Source organism: Phyllostomus hastatus, unplaced genomic scaffold (genome assembly GCF_019186645.2).
Source record: "Phyllostomus hastatus isolate PE091 unplaced genomic scaffold, TTU_PhHast_1.1 phas_contig_148, whole genome shotgun sequence".
Classification (NCBI taxonomy): Eukaryota; Metazoa; Chordata; class Mammalia; order Chiroptera; family Phyllostomidae; genus Phyllostomus; species Phyllostomus hastatus.
In genome coordinates this window covers 10,280,051-10,299,216 of record NW_025333607.1, presented here as the reverse complement: position 1 = coordinate 10,299,216, position 19,166 = coordinate 10,280,051, and the positions used below count along the sequence as shown (strand labels likewise).

At 47.1% G+C, this 19,166-nt stretch overlaps 2 protein-coding genes across 3 annotated transcripts in view; both read right to left on the bottom strand.

The window, feature by feature from the left end:
• The window catches only part of DESI2 (desumoylating isopeptidase 2), a 32,050-nt gene extending 24,646 nt beyond the window's left edge, over positions 1–7,404 (bottom strand). The window contains exon 1 of one of the 2 annotated variants that reach the window (XM_045861283.1): positions 7,026–7,404. In XM_045861283.1, coding sequence (XP_045717239.1) covers positions 7,026–7,067 — 42 coding nt within the window. In that variant the 5' untranslated portion in view covers positions 7,068–7,404. The remainder of the gene's footprint in view (positions 1–7,025) is intronic. The other variant, XM_045861273.1, reaches the window with a different exon arrangement.
• A 3,825-nt stretch (positions 7,405–11,229) lies between these two features.
• Positions 11,230–19,166, bottom strand: part of CATSPERE (catsper channel auxiliary subunit epsilon) — a 57,069-nt gene continuing 49,132 nt past the window's right edge. Inside the window, 3 exon segments of the mRNA XM_045817791.1 lie at positions 11,230–11,383; positions 12,339–12,392; positions 17,045–17,202. Coding sequence (XP_045673747.1) covers positions 11,230–11,383; positions 12,339–12,392; positions 17,045–17,202 — 366 coding nt within the window.

Here is a 19,166-nt window from a genome sequence, read left to right as displayed (position 1 = left end):
AAGGGTGGGCAAGGTGGGAGATGGTACATGTGTTTAAACACAATTTAAAAAAAGATTATAAAGGCGTTTTTTGGGAGAGTCTTATAAAGCATTCATAGAAAAGGAAGTGAGTAATAGTCTGGAAAATTTAGGAATAATAATCAAAGGAAATGGGCCCAGCCACATGGTATTGTGAAATTTTAACCATTAAAATAGGGGAGTGACTGATGTGCAGACTCAACAAATCTGTATGGGCAAGAATTTAGTATTTACGACAAAGATGACATCACAATTTAGTGAGGAAAGATGTTTACTTCAAATAATGTGGGGCCAATTAATTAATTTGTGAGTTAATGGTTAAGGTAGGGGACCGTCACAGTCATATTCTAACACACATTCTAGATAAACCGAAACAAAATTATTTTCAGGTATCTCATCTCCCGGCATTGTTTTTCTGCCTTTCTTCCACTTTCAGGGCTTCGGGAGCCGTCTCCCCTTTAAAGTCTGTTAACCAACTGGGGGGCACTTAAAACCACAATGTGGTTCTCTAACTTACATAACAACTGTGGAAAACCTGAGGGCCAACAAAGGCAAAGCACGAGCCCACCCTGTTGTAAGAAAAACCCACTTAAGGAAAGAGATCACCTGGAACGGGCTCTTCTTGGTGTTTAAATGTGTTTCATTTACAGGTTTCACTAAGTTCTGTTTGGCTCACTTTGCCCGTCACCATCAGCGTGGCCTCAGAACGGACAGGCACTAAGCCACTGTGGGCCGAGGGGCCTGGAGTCACCAGGATGCTGGGCCCTTCACGTCTGCATGTCTGCCAGTCGCGAAAGAGCTCCCTTCTTCATTTTTCTGAACACTTCAAACTCTCCACCCCACGTCAGTCTTTACTCCATGCCATGTCAAGGGACTGCTAACAGGGAACGCCGGACATCCGTGGACTCACAAAACACCTTTCACAGGTGGCATGGTGGGCAGAAGGGCTCCAGGACCGGGGAGTATATTACCTGCTGTGCAAAGGGCCTTTGTGGATGTGACTAATGTTAGAGCCCTAAGATAGGGGTCCCATCCAGTTAGATGGACCATCAAAAGCAGAGAACTTTCTCCAGACGGAGGCAGAACCAGTGCGGCAGAAGAGGACAGACAAGTCTGAACATCAAGGAGGACCCAACGCGTTTTTGCTGAAGATGATGAGCGCAGGTGAGGAATGCAAGAAACCTTAAGCAGCTGGGAGAAGGTCCCAGCTGACAGCCAGCAAGGAACGAGCCCTCTTGCCTTACAACCACGAGCCACCGAACTCTCCGACACCCGCAGTGACCCTGGCAGCAGATCTGCCCCGAGAGCCCAGGCGGCTGACACTGTCCTTCCAGCCCAGAGACCTGGAGCAGAGCACACCCCAGCCCACTGGGATCTGACCTAGGCGTGAGTGAGAAGATACATCGGCTCGGCATTTGGCAGTTTTTAATGCAGCAACAGAGCACAAATACACAGAGGTTGAACTCCTTTTTCATATAAACGAAACCAAAAAATAAACACAGATACTGCCATAGATAATGTAGGAGGACAGCTCCGTGACTGCCCTCTCTTTGTTTCAGCCAGACTCTGGGTCACCGTTCCCACCACAGGGGGCAGAAGTGGTGCTGGCCCAAGATGCAAACTTGGTCAGAGAAAGTAAGACTAGTTTCTATTAACTCTTCAATCTATGTTAAAATCCAGGAACTGACAATGTTTTCGGAAAGATTATGTTCCAGGGAGTGACTAAGACCCAATTTCAAAAAACAAACAGATTAAAAACATTTCCTCAGCCTAGTCCCATAGTGCTTAAAAAACCCAAAAACCAAAAAACTACAAAAAGGATGAGCATTTGACATTTTTTGTGTCTCATTCCCATGACCCTCCCCCTCTCATCTGGTCACCTATTCCAACAAAAGCTAAAACCCAGCAGTGCGCTAAGTAAAAGCACAAAGAAAAAAAATACTGAAATAGGTATCTGGCACAAAAGCAAGGGGGATCAGATGACCATGCCACGCTATTTAAGTAGCGCCACCTTTCCTGACGAAACTGCCCAATCAGAAACCCACTCAGTGGCAAATGGTTACTTACAGAACACCTTCCAGTGACAGCCATGTCGTAGACGCTGGTGACAGTGTGATGCTATCGAGGGACTCAGTCCAGAGGGAGGCACAGAATCAGACACACACAGTGAGGGAGACACACAGAAAGCACAGCCAGGGCATGGAAGGGAGGCTCACCCGAGTCTGATGAAGAAAGGCCAAGCTACAGCCGTAAGAACGAGGCTGCGCTGGTCATCTTTTGACACAGGACATTTCAGAAACAGAAGGACCAGGACATGCGAAGATCCCGAGGTGCGCACGGTATGCCCAGCCTGCTTGGGTCACTGAGAAACCTCATCATGTGAGCATCAGGTGTGTCGGGGTGGGTGGGAGGTAGTGGGGGGTCGGTATGAGATGTGCCTTTAACGGTCAGGTAGGGATTACACCATACAGGGCATTAGACTTTATCCTGTGGATGACGTTTTAGCAGAAGAATGGCACAATCATTTATGATTCAGAAAGCTTCCTTTGGTAACAGAAAGGAAGATGGATTAAAATGAAGTAACACCAGAAAATGAGACTAGCAGAAAGGCTTTAATATTGTGCAGATGGATAATGAGGGCTTGAACTTGAGAAACAGCAGTGGAAATGAGGATCAGGTAACCAATTTAAGGAATCCCCAGGAAAACAAACGTGGCAGCCACTGCGGGCCCCCAGCTACTAGCCAAGACCACTCCCTGTCCCCCACCCCCTATCACCAGAGAGGGGCGGCTGGACAGCCTCTCTCCCAGCCCCACTGCAGTCACCTGCGGGACACCTGTGGCCAGTCCCTTGGAAAAGGAGGTGACTTTGGCAAAGCCTTTTCTTTCTAGCCAGAGAGAGGTGCGTGTAGAGAAAGGCCCTCCTCACCTGTCTTCTTTCATGTCCTGCTGAATGAGGACACCGTATTTGGTGCTGTGACAGTCATTTCACAACGCCGAGGACACAACCAAGAAGGAAAGCCAACGTGCGGGGAGAGCAGAGAAGGATGCACAGTCGTGGTGCCTGATGGCCCGGCTGCGCTGCGGAGCCAACCCGTGGACCTGTGGACCTGCGCACCTTGTGGTCTCAGCCACCGACTGTGAAGCTCTGCTACTCTCAGAAGGAACCAACCAAACCAAAACACAGGGACAGGGCTGGTGGCTTAACTGAGTATAAAAGTCTGCAACGAAGAGGAACTTAGTTTCACTCCCAGGGTTCTGCCTTGGGAAACTAAGTAAGAGAAGGTGCTAGTTATCAAGATAAAATTACAACAGAGAGGTTGGGATGGGGGGTGGCTGGGGAGGACTGCTGGATGGCGTAAAGGGGAAGAATCGGAGGTGGAGAAAGGAGGAAAGGGAGAGTTTGTTCCTGGACACATTGCTTCAGAGATATTACAGAATCACTTAGGTGAAGAGTACACTTAGATGAGTCTGGAACACATTCAAAAAGTCTGACTTAGTTCTGCTGACGTATGGGAAGTGGGATCCCGTCACATCTGCATGACCTCACTTCCTCTTAGAAGATTCTAATGGTTATGGGGGAGGGCAGGGGTGTCAAAAGAAAGGAGTCCAGATCAAAATTTCCTTACTTGAAAATTTCTAGATGTTTCTTTTTGACTAAGACTCTTGACTCTGAAGATGTTCGAATACTATTTAAAAATAGAAAAAAAATTTATAGAATGAATCTACAAACACCACATTATGATATATTTTTGTTTTATAAAAATGCATTAGTAGCTGAGATAATCTGAAAAGCACACCATCTGGAACCGTGACAAAAGAAGACCCTGTGCTGGAGCGACCACTCCAGAGACTGTCCTGGCAACTGAAATTAACCTGAGTCACGTGCTTTACTATGTGGGCCAGTCAGCCAGGAATATGTGAATAACCTCATTCCCAAGGCTCAGACAATAACTCCAGGACACGTTTTATTGGCGGCAGATTACCCCAAAGTACAAAGAGAAACATAATCACTGAGAAGGTGGCAAGCAATAATTTAGCAGCGCGGTGGAAGATTAGGTAACCTTATGAGGATTATACTCTTTCTCCACGAGACATTAATACAGGTGACCCCGATAAAATGATTCTGTACATGTGGCAGAGTTACAGGAGAAAAGAAATGATCAGCAGCTCCTGATCCAGTGAACAGGAGCAGGCGACAGTCTCACAGACAGGAGGCACAAGGGTCCTGGTGGCAAGAGGTCCCTAGAAACTGATTATTAGTGCACGTTTACAAAGGTGGGACTAGACAGGCAGCTGACGTGCGAGGCGGTGCAGGTGGCACCAGTCCCCATCAAAGGCATCTGTGAGGCACAGGCAGTATTACCAAAGATAAAAGGAGTATGCCCTTGACATGAAGCAAAAATGTTTCAAAAACCAATACTGACTTGTGCAAAATGAGTGTAATAGACACACATTTCTACCTCCACCCACTGGTCTTAATTCTAAAACGCAACTCTCACCATGCTGCTCCACAGAAACTCTGAGTGCGACCCCCTGGCTCACAGACCCCCCAAGCCCTTCATTCCAGCTCCAAACTAAGAAAAGTTCTCATCCAGCTTTCAGCTTCCTCTCCTTTCAGGCATCCCGCTCTCCAGTGATTCTGGACCGGCTGCTATTTCCCAAACCCAACCTGTGTTTTCCTGCTCCCGCCATCCCGTCCAGCAGACAGGTCTCCACCTGTGGAGCTCCTACCAAGCCTGAGCTTCCCGTCTCACCTCCCAGTGTTTCCTGAGCCTCTGGCCTCATGGAGTCCCCTTCTTACCATCTTGCTCTGCTCTTACCCAAATCATGCTATTCTCTTCTGAACTGTCACTACTCTTCTACCTCTCCTATGGTATTCTAAGTCCCTTAAAGAAGGAAGGATAATCAATTTTTGCCACTTCTACAGGGTTGTAATTAAGTAGATATTTGTAGGTTCCTGAAGGAGTGACCTAAGACAATCATAAACTGAAGCCCTCCAAAAAACATACCAAGGCAAGTTTCTCAGAAGTCTAGTAATTCAGCTATTTCTGTCATATGCTTCTTTTTCCCTCTTGAGAGGAAAAAGCAATATGCAGGAAATAAAAATGAGAACACTCAGTAGAGAAAATAATGAATCAGACTGTGGTGTAGGTTCCAGACCCTCCCTATTTTTAGTTATCTGGGCAGGTTTAACTGACCCCTTTCTCTACCGGCTCCCTCTGTAAGGACCTCTTTATGAAACTGACGTGAGAAACAAGATCCTTCTTAATAAGTTAATCTGTTAACGTCTTTTAGAACATTCCTCCCTTTTAAAATATACTGGTTTTCCCATATCTCGCTTTGCACACATTTACTACAATCAGCAATGGTTTCTGTGATTCACAGAACACCCAGGGTGTGAAGAAGCCCACCATATGCCAAAGAAAGTGTTTTCGGTTTTATTTAAAAAACAAAACTACTCTCTTCCTCTATGCGCACGGATTTCATTTAGGCTGTGAAACTCCTGGCCACTGCGTGGGTCCACCGGATAGAGGGGTTTACCACTCTAGAAGACCCGGCATGCTCGAGAGCAGAATGAAATTTCAGGGATGGTTTGTAAGAGTCTCGAATAAACACAATACAAGTTCAGATCACTGGGTTGGGGAATAAAAAGTAGTAAAAGGTCAAATAAAAGTCTTGAAAAATAAAGGCATCCAGCTGAGCACAACAAGTTTAAATGTAGAGAATTATCCCTTAACCAGTGACACGGCCGAAGACCTCCAAGCGTCGTGTTGCTCGGGGACCTCTAGTTCTGTGCATTCGTCTGTAACTTTATCGTGTTTCACTTTTCTCAATGTGTTGACCTCCGAGCTCTCACGTGAACACGACCGAGAACTCACCTCAAATCCTCAGCAGTCTCTAGCCCCTGCAGACATAACTCCCAGGGTATGAGGGGAGTTCCTTTCTCCCCAGAATGTTACACCGTAAACTCAGAAACTCATACACAATGCAAGGGAAGAAAAAGTTGAGACCCGTGGATGGGAACCCGGACTTCTGACCTCTGCATTGTAGAGGATCTTCTGTAGAAGACCTTCTGTTCTTCTACATCCTCAAGGCAAGAAAAGTAATCAAGGGGGCTTTTCTGTTTGCCAATCCACTTACCAGAAATTTTAAGGAAACGCAAGAAAGTAGAAAACCTAAGTGCCAAAAGCCAACAAACCCAAGCACGCATCTGACTGCAACGACAACGCTCTACCCGGTAGTTCAAGTACAATTACAGGCAAATGAATCCTTGGACTCCTTCTCTGTGCTTCCAAACGCGATGACATAATAAACAAGTCCTGCCCTTCCCTCTCCTGTGCTCACGTCAGGTACCTGTTGCATCACCTGGAAAGTGGTCTTCAGAATCTAGGAAAGCACCTAGACATAATTCAGCCGGGCTGTTTTCTTGATACATTTTAGCCTCACGTATTTGAATGAGGTTGCCTTGGAGGCAAGGGGGTGGTGGCTGCTGTGCGCCCTGGAGGAGAGACGCTGGCACGGACCTCGACGGGTGGGACTCTCTGGACAAGGGGCTTGTTGCGAGTTCCGGGGACTTGGGCACCACCAGAGACGTGTGGTTCCGCAGAAGCAGGGCAGCGCGGGAGCGGGCAGCGCGGGCAACCGACGGGGGGAAGCGGGCAGCCCGGGGGTCCCCGTGGTGGCCGTGGAACTGAGACCCGCGACGGAAGCTCTGCGGAAAGGACAGTGCTCGTCCGCCAGGGCGTAGGGCCCAGGGCCGGGTCCGAGCCCAGCTGGGGGCTCGGGGGAGATTGCAGTGGACCCGAGCCCTGGCCGAAGCCCTCGGGCGGACTGGGCAGCACTACCCGGCTGGAGGATTAGAAGATAATAATACTCCCCTCCCCCCCACCCCGGGGAACTCAGCCGGAGGCGGCGAGGAGAGGCAGGAAGCGATGGGGCCGGGGTCCGAGCCCAGGCGGCGAGGGGACGCCGGCGCCGGGCCGGGGCCGCCAGGGGCCGCACTCACCATGTCGTACACGTTGAGCACCACTAACTGGTTAGCCCCCATCCTCCCCGCGACCGCCGCCTCGTCCTCCAGCCGCTCCGTCTCCGCGGGGCCGAGGCCGCTCCCGCCCCCGCGGGCGCCTCAGGGGGCCAGAGCCGGGCACTAAGCGCACAGCCCGGCCCGCGGCAGCCGGCGCACGACCATCGGGAAGCCGGGTCGCCCCCGGGCGCCGCCGACAGGACCCTCAGCGCCGACGGGGCCGACCGCTGGCGGGCCCGCTCGGGCTCAGGCACCTCCCCTAGGCGGTAGACACGTGGGGGGAGGCGGGGCCTGGGTGAGAGGCGGGCGCCGGGAGCCCCGGGGGCGGAGCCATCCCGGCGCCCGAGCGGAGCCCGCCTGCGCTCTGGCTCTCCCCGGCCGCACCTCAGGACCTAAAATGGCGCCGCCTCCGCGTCTCTCCACCTGGGAGGAGCGGGGTTCCAGGGAAACTCTAGTTCCCGGCATGCCGCGCGGGTCGCGACCCTCTCGGGCCAGGGCTTCCCGGGAGACTACAGTTCCCAGCAGGCAGTGCTTGGGATCTGCGCCAGTTTCCCTGCGGTCTGCCCTTGGCTCCGGCTAAAGGCTATGGTCTTCGACCCGTCTTTACTGGTGCTGCTGCTAGTTTCTGTGACCTTGAGCCCGATGAAGCCAACGAGATGTTGCCGAAGACCATAATAATGACCTGTTATCCAAATTTCTTCTCACTTTTCTTTTTGCAAGGGTCGGGGGCGAAGAAATAGAGGAAGGTGGGTTACTGGTGGTGGGTGGGGTGTAACAGGCACCCAGTTAAACCTCAAGATGGAATTTTACATTTTAAGAAACTGTCCTGCTGAGATGGGAAAAGAGTACAGTACTCACAGATTAGCACAGCCCTAGCACACACAGTTGGTGCTTTTGCACGCATTCAACAAATATTTGTGTGTCTCTTATGCTCCAGGCAGTGTTGTAGGCCCCGGGGAACACATTAATAACAGGAGGGAGGACAAAACATTGGCGCTGTGTGCTTTGCAGAGCACAGAATAGGATGAACTGATGGAGAGTAATCTTAGAGCGGCGGCAGCATAAAGGTCTCTTGACAAGGTGAGGTTTAAGCCGAGAACTGAATGGCAAAAAGCCAGCCTTACAAATATCAGGGGACAAGTATTCCATTGAAAGGAAACCTCAGAGCTAATTGATTCAGCTAATTAGGAAGCCACTCCACAAGTGTACACCAAAAGGTAGCTTAGATACTGAGGGTAGTGGGAGACACAAAATTAGAGATCTTTGGACTATTTTGTAATTAGAGTCTAGAAGATTTGCTAATGGGTTGAGTGTTGAGTTTGTTAGGGGGAGAGAACATTCAAGGATAACTTCTAGATTTGCAGCTTGGGAAGTTGTGAGGATGGTGGTGCCATTTGTAGGATGGGAAAACTGGGAAGAACAGGTTGGAAGGTGGGAAGTGAAGAGTTATGGTTTGGTCATGTTAAGTTGAAGGCACCTTTTAAATGTTGACATCAAGTAGGCATTTGGATAAACTGCAAGCCATGGGATGAATTGGATTATCGAGGAAAAAGTGTAGATGAAGCAAAAAAGAGAGAGAAAATGAAAGTGGAAAGACAGGGGTTTGTGCTGTCACTACCAGAACCAGTAAGTAGAGACAAGCAAGGACTTAATCTTTTGGGGCACTTTCTTCAGATGGCCAGCCATCTGAGAAAGCGGTGGGTTGTGTACCCTAAAGCCTGTCTTATACCTCATCTCAAGCCGACCTTTTTTATAAGGAGAAGAGGGTATGTAAGGGACTTGGAATTCAGGAAGAAAGTAGGTAAGGGGTTTGGAATTCAAGGAAAAGGTTAATCAGATGAAAGTTGCCGTCTGGCAATTTCCTGGCGTTCTTTTATCAGCTGACTGGTGATTGAGGATCTGCATCCTGTTCTGCAGATGTTCCCTCCCTGGAGTACAATGGCTCAGAAACCGTCCCCATCACTTATGCCAAGGTTGAATTCCTTGCGGGTCTTGTGGAGTCAGGGTAGATCTGGTCATAAATTCCAGATCCTGGAACAAGAGCTTTCTACATGCATTAATCACTAAGCCTATTAACTATAACTAAAGCTACAACTTTCTAACTCTTGAGTTCCCCCATCAAAAGGGACCAAAGATAAAGCTCTTGTCCCCTTCATTTAGAGGTCAAGTGGAGGAGGAAGAGGGACCATGTGGCAGGAGAACATGGTTACACAGTAGCCACAGGACTATCAGACTCAGCAGAAATAGGGTGGTTACTGGTAGCCTTGACCTATGCAATCTCAGGGCAGGAGTGGAATCCAAAAAACATGGAAATGGTTTGGGGAGTGAAATGTAAGGGGAAAAAATGGAGACTATGACAGCTTAGGGCAATGATGGGATAGGCCTGTGTGGTCAGTGGAGGGCATTTTAAAAATGATAGTATTAAGGTATATGTGTAAAGAGAAAAATTGGCAGGGGCGGGGGAGAAATTGGTGATGTAAGAAAGACAGTGAGATTCCCAAGGGCAAGGTACGAAGGGGAAGAGGTCCACCCAGTGTACAAGTGGAGGGATTGGCCTTTAGTAGGAAGGATGCTTTGTCCATAGTGACAGCATATAAGGTTGATGCAGGTGCATAGTGATGGCATAACAGATGCAGAGAGAAATGAAAGCAGGTTAGAAATTTGGGGGTAGGGGAACGAGGGTGTTCTTTTCTGATTTGGTTTGATTTTCTCAATGAATGAGAGACAGCAGGGTCATTGGAAAGTCAGAGAGGGTAGAGGAGGAGTGGAAGGGATTTGGAGAGAGAAGAAGGGGTGAAGCTGGGAAAACTCTGCCGAGTGACAGTGAGTGCCGCGTGCCTGACTGTTAATTGTCCTCAGACAGGTTGGGACAACGTTTTAAAGTTTATTTTTGCTGTACCCTGCTCTGTTTCCTGTCCCCACGGTGGCCTTCCTTTCTCCCCGACACAACTGCACAAACGACAGGTGTGGGGGAAGTCACCGTTTATCAACACTCCGCTTAGTTCCAGCTACACTGCTTGGCTCAACCCCCTGGCCCACTTTGCCTCCCACTCTACAGTCGTCCTTTGCCCTTTCTGGTCTCACCACCCTCTCCACTGAAACTGCCGATGTACGCCGCAGAGTCTGATCTGATGCCTGCATCTCCAACTCCCTTCTCTCCCGACCACTAGGCCAGGATAACCTGCAGCCTATTGGACTTCTCTGCCAGATGGATTAGTTTCTTGTTGCTGCTGTAACAAATGACCACGAACTTAGTGGTTTCAAAACTGTAAAAGACAAGTTATCATGCAGTTCTGGAAGTCAGAAGTCCAGAGTGGGTCTCCTTAGGCCCACAAATCAAGGACTGTGTTCCTTCTGGAGGCCCCAGGCCCGAAACTCCTCCCTGTCCAGTTCTAGAGGCTGCCCTCATTCCTGGGCTCATGGCCGCACGGCCCCGACCTCAGTTTCCATCATCACGTCTTCTCTGCTCTCTGCCTCCCTTTTGAGCAGAAGGACCCTTGTGATTACACTGGGCCCACCTGGGTAATCCAGGGTGATGCCCTCTTAAGGTCCTTAACTAATCACTTCCGCACAGTCTTTTTTCCCACATGGGACAAAATAAAGTAATATATTCACAGGGTCAGGGAATTGGATGCGGACATCTCTGAGGAGCTGATGGCCTGCCCACCACCCAGATGTCCCGTGGACACTTCACGTTCATCAGGTACAAAACTGAATTTACTGTCTGATGATGCAATAAATCGTATCACTTATATAATTTAGGTATTGACCTGACAATAACTGAAATGATTCATCATGCATTCATTGGGCAAGTACTAAATGATACCTTTTATGTATCAGTCACTGCGTATCACTAGTATCTCATGATAAAACAGACATGACTCCTGCCCTTGTGAAGCTTACAATCCAATGGGAGACAGGAAAAAAAAAAGTATGTATTTATTCATTAGTTTATCATTTAAATAGAAGGAGGCAAGGGGGAGTTGAACACAACAGGGGGGCTTCTCTGGGGTGATCGTCGGGAGACAGAAACCACACTAGTGAAGTTGACAAAGAAAATTTAATATAAAGAATTGTAACTTGGGTATAAAAGCCCTAAAAAGACAAAGAGGGAACACTAAGACATCACAGTACCTATCTACTCTTACATTTGAATATCCCTGGTAAACCAACTTTCATTGTTTTCCTAACTATTCTTTTGTTTTCTTCGCATTTTGTACTGTGGTTCAAAAAGATATTGTTTATAAATCCTCATATAATGGAAGTAGCTCAAAACCAGAATACTGAAGAACAGCAGCATCAGGAAGAAGAGGAAAGAAGCAACCAGGTAGCCGCTTGGACTGAAATTTAAAGACAAAAAATGGTCATTAGAAATTATTGTTCACTTTGGTTGTTGTTAATTTATGTAGTCAAACGCCTTCCGAATGGCTAGCTATGATTTCACTGACAGAGAACAAAGATGAATAAGACATCCTGTCTAACCTCAAAATGTTTACCGTTCAGTGTTTGAGGCTGACCAGGCAGGAAAATAGACAGTGTGATCAATATAATGAGTGAAGTTGCTGCAAAAAGGCTACACAGGTTTCCCAAAGTTCCTTAGAAACAACACATGGCTTATGTCATTTGCAGATTATTCGCACCATTAACCTCCATTAGCACAACAAATTGAGGAGGTAGTAATATTTAAAGTAGGGCCATAAATAATGGTTTGTCTTACATGTTTGGTTACCATGTCACAAGGCAAAAACAAACAAAAAAAACCCCACAACCCCCCCCCCCCGCCCCCCAGGCCCAGAACAGCGAAGCAAAGTCATTTTTGGCCCCAACTTTAAGATCCAGTTAAAACTTTATCTGCTCTCCAAAGAAACTGGTGTGCCCTGCGGGGAAATGCTTTTCCAGTCAGTCTTCTGGAAGTCTCGGGACCATGGCGGCTGGTCTGGGGCTGACTCAGGGTCAGTGCGGGTGCAGCCACTGTCCCCTCCAGTCCCACTGCCCCAGTCTCCCGTCCGCTGCCCGGGTGGAGTTGAAAGACATGTTTCCTGGGAAGCTGCTGAGTGTGTCGGGGGTGCGGGGGGGGGTGGGGATGAAAAAGGACCCTGGCTGCAGCCACAGTTCTCAGGAATTCCCTCCCGATGTGTCCTTGGTACGACAGATACATACAATTTTAGGACATCACATACAGGGCGGAGATAGTAGGGGCCCAGGAAAATGGGAGAGGGGCTTTTCCTCCTTAGCTGCTACCCATGTCTTTTACAGCCTCCATCTTTAAAGCTGATGAGGCACAGTTATTATTACCTGGGAATCACGCCGTAGACCTCGATTGCGAATATAGCTGTGAGGTTACAGAAACTGCAAATTAGAAAAATAATATTAAAGATTAAATTAAGTGCAATATAATAAGGCCGCCTCCGCATCCCTATGGTGATATTAAATCATATATAATCTTAGTGAAGGTGTCATTTTCTTGACAAGGGAGAGAACAGATCCATTTACCCAACAGTGGTGATGACTTTTCCGTACGTGTGACTTAGGCTGCAGGCTACACATTTCCGAGCGCTGGCCACTGCAACCTCACTGCGCCCCTAGCAGCTTTACACCAGGTTGATGATGGTTCCCAAGACAACAGCAATAAGGATGTGAATAATAATTAGCCATCATACGTGTTGACAAAAATAATACACAGGTGACATTTTTGGCCATTAATATTACTGAAAATAATACTAACTGAACACCTGCTGTATACCAGGCAGTGTACCAACTGCTCCTTCTTTCAGACGAGGGGATGGAGACGTAAGTAGCACAGCTGGGATTAAAGTTCAGGGTTGTCTGGTTGAAGGGTGTGTGATGGTCACCTGATGTAGGCCGGCTCCTCCAGGAAGTGAAGACTGCTAGCAAGTCTATGTATGAAGCTACTGTTATTTCTTCAGTGACTGAGTGTTTCTTACAATTTGGCATATTGCTTGGCATGAGGCAGGATACAGCTAAACAAACATTAATGATAGGATTTCACCTCCCTTCATGTGGGGGGAAGAGAAAAGAAGGAGCTTCATTTTTTTGAGTATTTGCCAGATACCCAGCTAAGTTAGGGATTTTTACCCAGGTACTTCATTTCATCCTCAGAGTACTATAAAATAGGTGTTATTGACTCATTTTATAAAACAAATAAGCTCAAAGAGACAAAGCAATTTGCTTAAGACTGCATGGCTACTTGTGGCAAAATGAAGTTCAAAGCAAAGTAGACTTTCTAACACAGTGCCCTCAAGGTCCGTCCATATCGTTGAATTGGAAAGATTTTCTTCTTTTTTATGGCTGATATATGCGTGTATATATATCTCGCATCTTGTTTATACATTCATCCACCGACGGACACTTGGGCTGCTTCCATGTCTCGGCTACTGTAAGCAGTGCTGCGATAAGCATGGGGTGCAGGCACCTTCTGAGATAGCGTTTTGTGGGGCTCTTCTGTTAATGGTGACCCCGGACACTGTGACGTTTCCTGGGAAGCCCACCTTGTTGGTGTCTGTCATGCTTGTGAGAGGACATGGCCCTTTTTTAAAGACTATTTTTTTTATTCGTCCTTTGGAGGCCTGAGCTGAGTCCGGCAGCGCGCACCAAGCAGCCCCCAGCCCCTGGCATTGACTGCTCCAGCGTCCAGTGCTGACCGCACCCGTTCCAGCTCCCTTCTGAGTCGCTTTAATGGTGTTAATCATCCAAATTCTCCCTTTCTCTCTTCTCGTAGGGGCTTTACTTACTCCTGATGAAGATTGAGCCGTGCAGTTTTTGATGACTCTCACTACCGGCAGGAGCCTCCTGAAGCTGTTGACGGGTTTGGCTGGTGCCAGGTTTTCCCTGCGAAGGAAGCTGTTCGTTATCAGTCGTTCTGGTCATCTTGAGTAATTCCTGGCACCCAGAGAAGTCCTTACACTTCACACCGCCAGGGGGCGCCGCCGTGTCGAACCGGCATCTTTAGTCTTCCCAGTAGAAATTTTCTTCCCTCCTGACTTAGTGGTGTCAGCGTGTCTTGGTTGTGATCATTTATGGGACCTTGCAGAGTGAAGTAGAAATTTTATTCCACCTCATCATTATTCCTTTAAACAAACTCTCTGTGGAATTGTTCTTTCCTGCCCCAGGATAAAATATTGGGCAGAATATATCCAGGTAATAAAGAAGCTAGTCCAAATACTTACACAGCTTCAGTCTCCCAAAACATTAAGGATCTTTCCTTCCCCACACTTGGGCCTGAATCATGCTTAAGAGGTAGTGTTGAGGAGAAGGGCATCGTTATTCGTTATCTTTTCTTCACTAAACTTCTAGTTGCTAGCTGCTGTTTCAAGAATCTTCCAGAGCTGGGCACATGTAGGAGGAGAAGATCAAAGTTTTATGTAGCTCATCCCTGGCTGCTGTGGCTCAGTGGGTTGAGCACTGGCCTGTGAACTAAAGGGTCGCTGGTTCAGTTCTTGTTCAGGGCACATGCCTGGGTTGCAGGCCAGGTCCCCAGTGGGGGGTGTGCTAGAAGTGACCACACATTGATATTTCTCTCCCTCTCTTTCTTCTTCCCTTCCCCTCTCTCTAAAAATAAATAAATAAAATCTTTAAAAAATTGTGTTTTATGTGGCTGAGACTTCATGTATTGGACACCCACACATTAGCTTTTTCTCTCAAAGGGAGAGAGCATTCCAACATCCAGCACACAGGATGGGTTCTTCATACACTCCCATTTAAGAGAAATTTTTCTTTCTTTCTTTCTTTCTTTCTTTCTTTCTTTCTTTCTTTCTTTCTTTCTTTCTTTCGTTCTTTCTTTCTATTATCTATCTATCTGTCTCTGAGAGAGACAGAACTATTGATTTGTTATTCCACTTATTTATGCATTCATTGGTTGTTTCTTGTGTGTGCAGTGACTGAAGATCCAACCCACAACCTTGGCCTATCAGGACGGCATTCTCACCAACCGAGCTACCCAGCCGGGGCCCATCTGCTCCCACCTTGTCTCTGGGAAGTTTCTCCTGATATTCCAGAACTTAGGTGGTACCTTCTCTGTCTCACCATTTACCACCCACCCACAGCCCCTACCTTCCCAGGGTCTTCCCTGCACATTTTCTCTCTTTGGAGTCAGCTTACTGCTGAGGTGAGCGGGGGTGGTCCCTTTCCTGATGAACAAGTTTGGTTTCCTTTTGTGGGGTCCATGTACGTACCCAAAGTCCACATGTGCCCCCCCACCATGGGTGAAAGCCCCATTTCCATCCAGTAGCTCACTCTCCGGCCTTCCTCCTGCCAGTGCTCCTGTGGGTAGCTTCTCACCTTCACACAATTTAGAAGCTCATTAAGAAAAGCCTTTGTTCCAAATTTAAAGGACACATGGACAAAAACTAGGGGGAGGGTGGTAATGGGAGGGAAGTGGGGAGGGATGGGTGGGTGGGTTGGAATGGAGTAAAAGGGAGAAAATTGTACTTGAACAATGATTACAATAAAAAAAAAAGAAAGGAAAAAAAAAACCCAAAAAGCCTTTGTCCCCACGGCCCCACGCCACACCGAGAGGCCCATGTTAGCTTCCCTGCATGGGTCTCGGAAGCTCTTCTGTTCTCTCTTTATGTGAGTCAGTCAACTTACGTGTGTTCATGGAATGACTAGAGAGGAGACCCCCATTTGTATTTCCAGCTCTTTAGAAGAAGCCACTCCCCCCAACACAAGGCCCAGATTAGACTTTTTAACGGTCTGTAGGACATCTTCACTCAGATATTGCATTGTCCCCTCAGATGTAAAGTCAGGACTATTAACTTAATACTTCCCCCCAAGAAAAACCACCTCCTTAGCTATTTTGGTCAAAGAAAAGACCATGATTTTTAAATCACCGAGTCTAGAAAACTAAAAACTATATCAATTCCTTGTTTTCTTTCATTTGCCACATTCGATCAATAGAATCCCTCATCGTGGACATATGTTTATTAGACCTTTTCCTTTCTAGTCTTACTGCCACCTTTTTTTTTTTTTTGAGCTCTTGCCTTGTCAACTTCAGTCTTGTCATTTATCTGTGTATAGTTTACTTGCCTTTTATACCACTGTTCATGCTCTTCCCAGGTTAGTTTGGCAGGAACTACACTGTCATCACAGCACTTGCCATGTAAAGAGGCTAAGGAGGCTAAGGACATGGTTTGAACTTGACTTGAACATTGTGCCTCAGGTTAGTCTGCCTCCTTTGTTTTCTACCTTCTTCACTCAAGGCTTGTTCTACCTTCCTTCACGACTCCACGACTCCACGAGCCACAGGCATTTCATTATTAGTGTGAGTCCTTTCATTGGAAAGGCGGATTCTAGTCCTCTGGCAATGCCAGTTCTACCAGTGTTCCTGATTCTCCAGGAGGTTTTCTTCCGATGCTCAAAGCAGCATTGATCTTTCCCATCTTGGAAGTGTTATTCTGCCCCCAATAATACAAATGATTATACTGGAAAAAGGCCCCAGTATTTGCTCTGCGTTAACCTCCCTTGGTTTGTGTGTGTGTCCCGCGCACCTTCTTCCCCAACCCGTTCATTTATAAGCACCTCGAAGGCTGAGGTTGTTCTTATGTTGTATTTGCATCTGTCACAGCCAAGGAACATAGTAATTGTGAACTGATTCATTAATGGTTAGCATGAAATTTGACCTCCCACCCTATAGAATGTTTAATGTGATTGCTACAAAAATGAAAGAGCAAATATGTAAATAATCACAAAAGTTGAATAGCTGGGTGGCATCAAATTAACACAGACGACAGCAGGAGGGAGGGGGACTGGGGGAGGTAGAAGAAGTATGGGGGGGATTAATGGTGATCCAAGGGGACTTCACCTGGGGTAGTGAACACACAGTGCAGTGTACAGATGATACATTATAGAATTGCACACCTGAAACCTATATCATTTCATCAACCACTGTCACCCCAATACATTCAATTAAAAATTAACTTCAAATAAAATTTTAATTTCGAGGAAGTATGCTGAAACTATTATAATAAAACATTTATATTTACCTATAGTTTGGATCCAGGATCTTCACTTGAAACACATACATTCCAGTGTGGTACATGGGCCACACTAAGTGATTGTAGTTAGACTTGTTAATAATCTCATATGGTTGATTCAAGTCTCCCGGCTTTCCAATAGCATAAGAAAAGCAGTGCCTATAGTTCTAAACAGGGAATAAAGAGGAAAACCCACTTAATCAAGCTGTCTAGTCTCGGAGAAAACAAATCTTCCCTAGCCTCATGGGTTACACTTCATTTCTAGCGGAGGACTTCCCCAAATAGTATGTCAGCCACGTCCAGAAACTTGAACTCAGTCTCGAGCTGGGTGTGTACAGCCAACCATGCGGTACCCACGTTCTCCCTTTCGTCCTGAAACGCCAGCATTGACTTGGAAGAGCCTGTGGAAATGTCCCTTTTCCTTCTGAGTCTTTCAGCTTTTGCTCCTGAGAACTGACCGTCTCTAGAGTTACCCCTCAGCTCTCTCAGGCAGGTCGTTCCCGCCTGTGGCATCGACAATGGGCAGCGATCAGCGCAGCCGCAAGCACTGGAATGCTGCTTCATTCCAGGCATACGCTTCGGGGACAGAGCGCCCCCGACTGCCTGGTTTAGTCAACACACAGTCGGGTTACTGTTCCGCTCACACACCCTTCATTCGGGGTAGCTTTACGCCCCGGGACATAACTGGTCTTTGCAGGTACCTGCCTTCCGTTGTCTTCAGGCTCCAGACTGAATTCTCCCTTTCAGTGGAGAGCTTTGTGTCTTCACACAGTAGAATGGAACATTTAGGGCCTGGTGTGGGCACTCCGGATCTTTCTGCATTGCAAGCCACTGTTTCAGTGGTTCTTAAATGTGGTCCCCAGAGTGGTAGGATCAGCATCACGTGGGCGCTTGTTAGAAATGCACATTTTGCCCCCTCCCATCTGTTGAATCAGAAGCCTTGCAGGTGCGGTTTCACCGAGTGCACTCCGGGTGATTCCAGTGCACGCTGAAATTTGAGACCCACTGCACGGTATCCTACTGATTGAGGCAAGTTTCACGACTGTTAATTAACAGGCGGCCCATTGTTTTGAGAAGTATGTTATTTTGGCAAAGTCTCAGAACATTTGGGTGGCCTTTGTGTGATTTTGGCAAATAGAGTATCACCTCTATCCTGGACCCCAGACCCTTCAACAAAAAGTCAGGAGGTAAGTTTCATTTTTAACTGATTCTATTACCTGTGTAATTCCTTATGATTTCTTAATAGTGGAATTAATACTCATGTAATAGGTAGGTGACCTAGACTTAATTAATTAGTTCCACAAACATTTATTGAGCCCTTACCCTGGGTTAGATCTTGGGGACAGAGCATGGGACAAAACACACAAATGTCCTCTTATGGAGCTTGCATCCTTGTTGGGGAGCCAGGTCACACATTGGATAAGTAAGTGGACCACGTAATGTGTCAGTGAGTCACAAATGCTAATGACATTGGAGAAACTAGGGAAGGAAGCTAGGGACTGTCCTAGGGAGAGGGTCATCTTTTTCTAGAGAGTTCCGGGGAAGTCTTCATTGACCAGTTGATGTTTAATAAAGTCCTGAAGGAGGATGGCTTTCCTCCTGCTTCTCGGATTCTTCCTTTTTCATCTCCTTTGACCCTCCTCATCTCCCCCACCTCCAACTAGTGGAATGACCCAAGGTTTAGTGTTCCTCCTTTTGTGTCTATATCAGGGGTTCCTAAGCCCATAGTGTGTGTATATAAAAGTTTTCTTCTTATTTGGGTCCTTTTGTCAATATGATCAAGCCTGTGGATTACCAAGGATACCTTCTTAGAGCAATGTTTAACGGGATCTAACACCAGATTTAATAATTACCATAAATTTTTTTTGGTGACGTAGGAAGCACGTTCACTAGGTAAGAATTAGGATGGGTGAAGGAGTGTTGGACACTGGGGGAGAGGAGGAAGTGCACACTAGCTATTTATGAGAGCAGAGAGGGAATGAACTAGAGAATGACAGTCCTGTTTGCTGAGCAGTATCATGGGCCCTTTTCAGTCATGGCGTTAAAACGAAACAAGTCAGCATGAGTGTGTTTTTCTTCAGTCATAGTCAGCTGCTAAGGTGGACACTTGACTCTCACCAGGGTTAGGAAT